The sequence below is a fragment of the Pezoporus wallicus genome, unplaced genomic scaffold, assembly GCF_028554395.1.
Source record: "Pezoporus wallicus isolate ANWC-B61680 ecotype Strahan unplaced genomic scaffold, APGP_CSIRO_Pwel_v1 contig_8481, whole genome shotgun sequence".
Taxonomy (NCBI): domain Eukaryota; kingdom Metazoa; phylum Chordata; class Aves; order Psittaciformes; family Psittacidae; genus Pezoporus; species Pezoporus wallicus.
The window spans coordinates 1-9529 of NW_026638314.1; the positions used below are offsets into that span (position 1 = coordinate 1).

At 47.4% G+C, this 9529-nt stretch overlaps 1 protein-coding gene across 1 annotated transcript; it reads right to left on the reverse strand.

Moving 5' to 3' along the window:
• Positions 1-1119: 1119 nt before the first annotated feature.
• Positions 1120-6818, reverse strand: LOC130599667 (mitochondrial carnitine/acylcarnitine carrier protein-like). The gene is given in 4 exon segments (XM_057410340.1): positions 1120-1427; positions 3581-3708; positions 5668-5760; positions 6669-6818. Coding segments are annotated over 4 exon segments (414 nt in total). The 5' UTR covers positions 6774-6818; the 3' UTR covers positions 1120-1339.
• Between the last annotated feature and the right edge of the window lie 2711 nt (positions 6819-9529).

Genomic DNA, 9529 nt, shown 5'->3' on the forward strand with positions numbered 1-9529 from the left:
CCAAAACACATGAAGGATTCAATGTCTGACACAATTACTTCTGTTGTTGTTGTGAGAGGGGTCATGACATCCCAGTCCAAAATAACCCACACTCAACTGGGTAGAAAGCAGAACTGCTGAAATCACCTCTTCAAAAGCAGCATGATACAGCAACAGACAGTCACAGGCCTTCTCCAAGGAAGGAAAAAAAAAGGAATACACAAAGCTCACTTCTGTATTTGTCTTTGCTCTCTCTGCTCCTCTCCTGAAGTCTCTCATTTCTTCAGGCTTCCCAGTCTTAATTTCTATATCCCTCTGATCCTTGTCATCTAATCTCTTCTTCCCTCACTGAGAATCTCATGTTTATTTCTCAGTCCCTTTGAGGCATTGGAGTAGCTCTGCAGACTGCAAAAACAGGAAGAAGGGTGACAGCACCTTCAACTGTCTAAAGGGACGGTGAGATCTATGATAACATGTCAAGCTTCCTCTCTTGAAGTACCTCACACAGAAGAAGCATCGTGATAACCCCATCAGTTACCTCTCATGAGGGTGAGCATGGTCCCCTTGTACACACAGCGAATCCCAGCCTCACGGTACAGCTGTTTTGCACAGTCCGAAGAGCCACTGTATTTAGTTTCACCCGTAGCTGCCTGGATCTGAAGGATTAAAGTGATAGTTTCTGACTAGTGAAGGTTTCTGGCTGGTGAACAATCATTCAGCTAATAGTTAGAAAGCCATGTGTGTGTTTCCAGACAGGAAGGAGCACATACTCGTCCCACAGGCACTCCTGCATATGAAACCTCTCTGTCACTTCCTCAAACAGCTCTCTCACATTCAAGCTGAGGATCTGTTTACTGTTGCATGCAGAGACTAGATTCTCCCTTATTTTTTCCACAGTATAAGCCTGAAACAACTGAACTCAGTTAGGTAATTCGACATTTGCACTGACAAAAAGTCACTTTTAATTTGTATGTGTAGAAAAGGTTCTAATGTATCATCACGGCACCATTTCATGTGTTTTGGAATGCATTCCTTAGTTCTGTGTTGGGAACCTGTCAAGGTAACATTTCCATACTGAAAAAAAAACAGACTTTTCCAGACTTTGAAGTGAACCAAGGCATCTACCAATGCCAGTACTAGATAGTATTGTGTTTGTGCTCTGTAAAATGGCTAGAGCAATGAATGCTGTGTGTACTTATACCGTCACGGTGAGTTTGTATAATGCTTCTGCGTGACACAGTTGCATTAAATGGCAGTTGTCTCCTGTCAAAAAACAGAACAAATACACTAACCAAAGAAGTTCCCGGTATGGAAAGACAAGACCCCTAAAATTAAATTCTGATCACCACCATCCAATGCCTTACCTGTACTTGATTCTCTCTCCTGGAGCCATGACTGCTGTTGTGAACACACCTGACAACATGCCAGGAGCAAACAGCTGAGGATATCTGCCCGAGGAAACAGAAAAGATGTTGACACACACAGTACGTAAGAAACGAAGGGCAGAAAGACACCTGTTATCACCAGATTATGCTGTTCCACACAGTAGTAGTGGAACTAGAAATTAATCCACTGCTTTTGATCAGTGCAGAAGTGCCTCATCAATGCATAATTAGAGCTAAATATTTAACATCTCTAGGATTCAACATGCTGGTTCCCACAGCAACTATAACTCGGCTCTTCATATCTGCTGTATTTGTTAGTATTCCTTATACTTGCATATTTTTACTACAGCATTCCCCATTCATTTTTATTCCCAGCAGTCTCTTCCTCCTCCAGTCTCCCACACTTCTCAGTGACCTCAGCTTCCATGCTTATTCCTACTTGTGCAGCCAGGAGCCTCCTTTCTGTAACCTCTCAGTACCTCACTCCAGCCTCTGCCAGCATCGATGCTCTCATCTCAGTCATTCCACATCTGCTTTCACATGGCAAAGTCTCTGTGACAGAAGTTCCATACAGAAGCATCATAAACTTATCTTCAAGTCCAACCTCCTGCTACCTCCTCTAGTAAGAGGACCTAACATCTCAATTTAACTAAATTCCACATCTCCTGCTTCTCTTCACTTGCCCAAGAGATGGCGTTCTACTCAGGTTTTCTAATTCTTCCACCTTTCCTTACTCTTAAATTCCCATTAAATCTTCCTGACCATTCAGACCTCCTTCACCACTCCACATGCACCTCCTGCTCAAACTGAGCTTTTGTTTTCTAGCTGACCTTCGGATTAGTCAGGCCTAGAAAAGACGGAGCAAAACCTGAGGAGCCTGTTCTATCTCCTTCCTTCCAAATCTTCCCTGCATTGGGAACCACTGCCACCCTGCCTGTCTCTAGACCTATAACCGCGGTGCTAAGAGTCTGACCTTTATTTTTAAGCCTCATGTCCCAAGCTCACTATCTTACTGTGTCAAGTCTGCACCCACAGCACAGCACAGTTGGGCACAACAGCAGTTCCACCATCTATTTCTCTCCCACTGTTCTGCTTGAGAGGAGTTCCACATGAAGACTCAAAAATCTACACTGCCCTCTCCAGCTTGCTTCTTAAAGCATCCCTTTGGTATGATGCATATAAAACACAAGGAACTGAGGCAATTAGGCTGCTGGAAATAAGCCCATAGCCCATTTGTTTCCTTGTACTGCCCACTCCGTACTGTCCCCCGGTCTTACCCTTCAGCCTTGTCCGCATGAGGACACTAAAACAGGGGGTGACCAGTGCCCCAGCATCTCAGCACTGCTCCCTCTGAGCTACCCGAGCAGAGGAAGCTCACTCTGTCTCAGCAGTGGCTAGTGCTGCAGAGCCACATGCACTCACACCACCTGGGCAGTCCCCATGCAGGCAAGTCTCCAAGAGAAACCACATCTCCGCACCCCACCACACGTGGCTCAACACAGTGGACTCCTGATTCCTGACTGAGCTCCTGTGTATTGCACAAATAATAGAATATAATGTTGCTAAGCTACAGCTCTGTTCCTGTAGAGCTAGAAATCACAACTAGTTAACAGAGCACTTTATAGGTGGGGGCTTTTTTCATGCCTAAGTTAGCATGTAGAAAACCACACAATGTTTTCTTAGCTTCCTACCTCTTTTCCAGAAGCTTAAACATGCCTGAGAGAAGGGCTGCTCATAAACACCTCCCTTCAGAAACTAGTGATGAAACATTTCTGTGGCTATTACTATACCCTGATGTAAGGACACAGCAAGAGTCACAGCTAACAGGGGAAACAGAACCAGTACTGTGAACGCTGTCAAGACCGCTTGGCCATGAATTTATTTCTCTCACAGCTTCTGTTAGAACGAAGACTGTTGGCAGGCAATCATTATGTAGCTCATACTGTACCCATCTAAACCAGAATTGTTCCTTAATGGCTCTTTCTCATGTAGAAAGGGAATTGCACAGCACCTGCCCACATGCTGTCTGTTTTTAGCCTGTGCTATCAGACCCACGCTTCCAGAAGCATTTAAACACAAGTGTTTTAATTTTTAGAACTATATTTATAACCTAGGAAAGGAGACAAATTTACATCACACTCAACATGCAACAATGCAGCAGCCTGCAAGAGCTTTGGAGTGCCTTTCCCAAGTGTCTGATTAACTCAGCAACTCACGTCAAAACGTCGTCAGGTTTTCTCTGCTGGAGCCTCTTTCCCAAGCCAAATCCAAAGAAGCACACAGCAAACATGGGTGTCACTCCGATAATAGGAGCTGCCATTCCTCTGTATAAGCCTCAGACTCCCTGCAAGAAACAATATCACAAGAATTAATTGGTTTTGCATACTTTGCAAACATCAACTTACTGAGAAGAGAACAGCTACAATACAGTGTCAGTCATACAACCAAATTAATCACAGGAATAACGGGGTCTGTTGTTCATTTGTAATGATACATGTTTAGCTGAGGCTCAGCGGTTGTTACAAGGGAAAGTTGTCCTTCCTGGGAAACACAGGCACCACTTATACCCTCCTGTTCCAGTACTGGTCATCCTGTACTTATATCTCAAGTATGAGGAAATTAAGTTGAAAGCCAACAGAGTAATAGTCCTAAGGATTTCGTTGCAAGTCTTATTCATAAGTGTGCTTTATTAACAAGTCATCAAATGCAGTAGTGTAAAATCCTGACACTGAGCCTGAGAATGCTGGATTCACTCTCTAAATAAAGGAAGATCCAAGGAGACCAACCTGAACAACTTCACTCCCCACACAAACTCGAATTTGAAACGAGTTCAAGAGCAAATTGTTGGGTTGTTTTTTTCTGTCCCCAAGTCAAAACCTTTTCAGCATACAAATTTACACTCCTGATGTTTCCTTTCAGCAGGCTACACACATGGAAAACTTCTCATGCTGACCCCAGCAGCAGCAGTTATTTCATTTATCTTGCCTTTGAACTGAACTTTATCTAACAGAAAGGAGTTATCTTTCTAGATAAAGGCTAGATGCACAAATTAAATATTTGCTGGTCTGTCCACCCCTTTCTTTCCTCTCCCAAAATAAATTACTGTATCTCAGTACGTGTCTGTACTCTTATAGGCACAACTGACTGTAATTAAACTGGATGTGGCTGAGAAAGATCAGACACTCCTGCTCAACCTTCCTGTGAGCAGTTCCCCGTTTCCATTTCCCCCAGAGGGAAAAAAAAGGCCTTGGCAGGGAGGTTTAATAGTTTTCCTCATAAAAATTGATGAGTATTGAGTAGGAGTTGAGAGACGGCATTCCTTCGAACTTCACATCAAAAGGCTATTATTATGGTTCGGCTCTAATGTCTGTGCTTCAGCAGGGGTGTTAAAAAACACAGGAGATTCAGGGCTAAAAAAGCATTTCAGTGCTTTGTAGGAGAGACTAGGGAAACAAGATTTATTTTGGTTGCATAACAACCTGTTAATACCATCATGAAAGAAGATTTTGGATATGAGGCAGACCTTAGTTACCCAACAAGATCCAATGGTTAGAAATCAGACTAGTAAACCAACAGTTGGGCTTTACAGCCATTGTTTCTAAGTGGTAAATAGCTGCTGGGAAAACTTGTGAAGCAGAAAAATAGGTTCTGTGTCACTTACAAGACTTTAAACCAAGGCTGCCTGTCCTTCTAAAACCAAAATAGACTAGGGTTCAATCACGTGATAGGGCTGATTCAGGAGTGAAAGCCACTGTCCACCTTCTGAAAACTGAACAAAACTGCTACAAAACATAACTGTCCCTCTGTTATCCAAAAACCAAATAGAAAGAGAAATAAAACTGCCTATTAATGCTCCTCTGCCTTCTTGCAGGCGGTATAACACATTATAGAAAAAAGCAAAAATACTACTTGTATCAACAAAGTTGATATTCTGCCTATATCAGCATTTCCAGAGACAACTCCAAATACCAAAGACAGCAAGATTCCACTGACTGCAACAACAAAGCTGGCAAACAGCTGCCAACATTCACTCCAGCCTATAACTTCAGGCATTAATAGCATGCTATTTTGAACCAAAAGCGTTTAACAAAATAGAGACATACACATGGAGGTCATGTGGATGACAAGTATTCCACAAATTTTTTAACCCATCTATAAACTTGGATTAGAACCACTCCAGCTGGTAACCCCAGAATGGTGTAGTCTCCAGGAGGGCAACATTCCCACACGATTCCATTCCTGCCACACACAGAAACAACTGATGTTTTTGGCAGGCGCTGCAGATGACATGCTAACACTGTACCTCTCCAACCAGAGTCTTTCTGAAGCAGTCAAAGGTCCCAGAATAGAGCAAAGGCTGACCAGGCTGCAGCTTCAGCTGGGTTTGCAGTCTGACCTAGTGAGATGAGATATGAAACCAATATTTTATTAAATATTACTGTATAAATTTTAATTCTGAGAATACCTCTATATGAAATATATCCCTGGAAGTGCTCAAGGCCAGGTTGAATGGGGCTTGGAGCAACCTGATCTAGTGGAAGGTGTCCCTGCCTAGGGCAGGGGGCTGGAACTGGATGAGCTTTAAGATCCCTTCCAGCCAAAACCATTCTATGTTATGATGATATGATTGTTACAAAATAAGCTTTGTGACTGGACTTTATGATGGCGTTAGAGATTGACACCACTTTCACCCTTTGCAGAAGAGACTGAATTTTAATGCATTTAACTATTAACATATTCAGTGAATTAATCGCTGGGATGACATCAGGATAACACCCCCACCTCATTACCTGAGAGCTAATGTCGTGTCACTGCTCCACTTCCTCACACATTTGGGGGGGGTGTGTGTGTGTGTGTGTGCACCCTCCTTCTGCACCCCATTTGTCTCCATGTGTCTGCCCTGCGTCTCCTGACCCAGAGGGCCGGGTCCCCGCCGCAGCCCGGTGCTGACGGGATCAGCTTCACCTCCCGACTCCTTCCAACGCCAAAAACACCGACGCCCTTGTTTTAACGTTTACCACAAACCAGCTATAAACGGGACCCGGCGGCCTCCGCACCGGCAGAGGGCGCCCCGGCGCATTACCGGCCCCACGAGGTACACAGGCACCTTAAAGCCGTCCAGCCTCCCTCCGCGCGGTGCACGTCGGGATACGTAGTCCTCCCACCACCGCCCGCAGGCAGCCGTGCTTCTCCCCGCGCAGTGCCCGCCCAGAACCGTAGTCCCCGCCGGCTGCCACGGCCTGAACCGAACCGAACCGAACCGCACCGCACGGCACCGGGCCCCGTCGGTACCCACTGCCTCACCTTGATGGTGTCCAGCGGGTGCCCCACGAACACCAAGCAGACCCCCCCGAAGCCGCCAGCGAAAAAGTTCTTCACGGGGCTGATGGGCTGCGCCTGCTCCGCCATGGCGGCGCTGGGTGAAGAACAGGGCCAGGACGCTGCGTCTCCGCCGAATCTCTGCCGCCTCGTCCACCCCGCGACCTTTACCCCAGGGCCGGGCCGCGAGGCACGCCGGGATGCTGGGGGCGGTGAGCGCGGGGCAGGTCGGGAGCGCGGCAGCAGCTGCGGGACCTTCCCCCATCGAGCGCTGCTACCGGCTGAGGTTCCGCCGGGCCCAGAGCGGCTCCTGAGAGCACTTACGCGGCTCGACCCCCTCCCTCACCTCATCCCTCTTCTGGGGCTTGGTTGTGTTCGGAGCTGGGGCCCCGCCCGGCGGAAGTGACGCCCCGTGGAGGCCGGTGCTTCCGGCGCGCAGGCAGCGGTGGCCCGGCAGGAGGAGCCCGGCGCCGCTCCCTGCCCGCCACGCCGCCGCACGGCCGCGCTCCGCGGCGCCCGGTAAGTGCGGGGAGCTCTGATGGGGGTCGTCTGTGTCACGGTGCCGGGAAGCGGTGAGTGCCCGGGAAGTGCGGCCGCCGCATGCTGTGTCCGTGTCCGTGTCCGTGTCCGTGTCTCTCCGCCGGGTCCGGGCGGCGCGGCAGGTCCCGGGGTGGGGGGGGAGCCCGGCGGGAGGGACTTGGTGCCGCTTCCCTGGGACTTGTGCTCGGTTTAGTGCTGGGGTTGGACTGCCCCGGGGAGAAGCCGGGCACGGGCACGGGCTTTGCTGGGGCTCCCTGCTCCTGGCCCTTCTTCTGCAGCTCCCGGTTCTCCCGGGCCTCCCTTCTCCTGTTCTGGCTGTGCGGGACAAGTAGGGTTTAGTCTTGCACGCTTTAGAAAAGAGGTGGCCTATGAGGTAATTTAAGTGGAGTGGGCACCTTTCTGCCTGAGCTCAGAGCTGCTACAGAAGGAAGGCTTGCATAGGTATACGTGAAATAACTTGATAGATTGGAAAGGATGGGAATGAAATGGGTTGAATGAGTTGAGAAGGACAAGGCAGGCATGCTAGTATGAACAAAGACTGAGCAGTGGGAGGAGAGTGTGCCCATTACTTAGGGCTGTACGTGGAGAGCTCTGCAGAGTCATCTGTGGTGGAGACCAGGGGGTGTCGTTCTGGTTTCTCACTCTTGGGATGAAAAAATCCTATCCAAAATCTCAGTGGAGAAACTGCGAGGTGTATGTTCTGTGTATGCGATAGAGAATTCGGAGATAATCGGTGGATTACACATTTGGGTGACCTAAGGGAGGGTGTGATTAACGTTGATAGCCAGTGTGGAGCTGGGTTGTAAATGGTTTCAGAGAATAGTGTTGGCCTGTTTACAGTTTAGATGGATAAGTGGTTCAGGAGACAGACTTGAGTTACACTGTCTCTGGTTTGGAATTATCAATCAAGAGGCGAAAGGAAAAAAAGCCATCTCACGTGTCTGAGAAATACTACAAGAAGAGCAGAGGTGCATCCTTCAAAAGACTTACGATAGAAATTACACAGAGGTAGAGACACAGGGCAAGAAATCAGAAGAGAATGACGCGGTGGGACAAGATACGAGGGAGTGAGGTCGGAGAGAGACTGATGGTGTCGCATTTGAAGCTGTTTTGTTTCAGAAGACCTTGTGGAGAAGATTTTTTGCAAAGCAGGAGTCGGCAAGAGGGCATCTCCATTGGAGCTAGCAGGCAGCAGAGCATAGGGGTGAGTGTGTTTGGGAGTTCCTGCAAGGAGACTGGAGAGAGCAAGGGGATTAAATTGTACCTGTGTTAGAGAAAATGAAGGAGTATCATGGATGAAGGTGGTAAAGAAGGACCTCATCCTCCCTTGGGTAGGAAAGCAATCTAAGTGCAGTTTAAAATTTTCTAATCTGATTTGGGGGATTACGGTAATTATTTAATCTAAAACCTCTTTGCTTTTTAGACTCTCTCTTTTGAGCTTAACATCTTTATTATCTTAAAAGCTAGTGCTGTCAAGTATCCCTGTGTCTTGCCTTATCTTCAGAGATCTTGTGATTTGCTCGTGAATGAGGGCATTGGTCTGAGTGTTAGGTGAGTTCTGTTCCTCATTTTCCTAGTACCCTGTTATGCTTTGTCCACTGAGATAGTGCCTTAGCTTTCCTTTCTCCACATGTCTGAGTGACATTCCATTATGCTGGAAGTGGGCTCTTTCCTAGAGTGTTGTGACAGGAGTCATGAAAGTCATCCTGTCTGCAGACTGTTTTCTGCCTGATGTGTCCCATTTGCCTGTGCAGACGGTTCCCCTGTTCAAGTGTGTTAGTGTCACAGAGAAACATTTCTGTGCTCTTCTGAGCCTCCTCCCCAGTGACTGGTACGTAACTGCTGAAGTACCAGGTGGGCCTGTTAGTCTCCTTACATACCTAAAAACACCTCCTTGCTTGGATGGGACTCGACAGGTGTTGAGAGAGCAAATGAACCCAGTGTTTGGGGTTTTTTTCCCACCCCTAGGGTGTGGGATGATCTGAGTGAGTTTGGGAAGTTTCCTGACTGGTGGAACTTGCCTGGGCTTTGTGATGCTCTGAGGTTGGCTGAACAAAGCTGTGGCACATTGGGCTATTGATGGCTCTGTAGGAGTGTTCACAGTTATTCCTTTAACATAAGGTTAAGATCTGTTAGTTTGTATGCAGGAAGTCAGTGTTCGTACAGATTAAGCCCAGAACTAAATCATTAAGCAGGACAGAGGGAGGGACGATTTAGGTTTGCCTTGTGTCTGTCAAATCAGATTTCATGCCTGTCTCTTTCCAGTATGGAGAGATGGTGCTTCTGCTCCTCTGAAGTTCAATGGG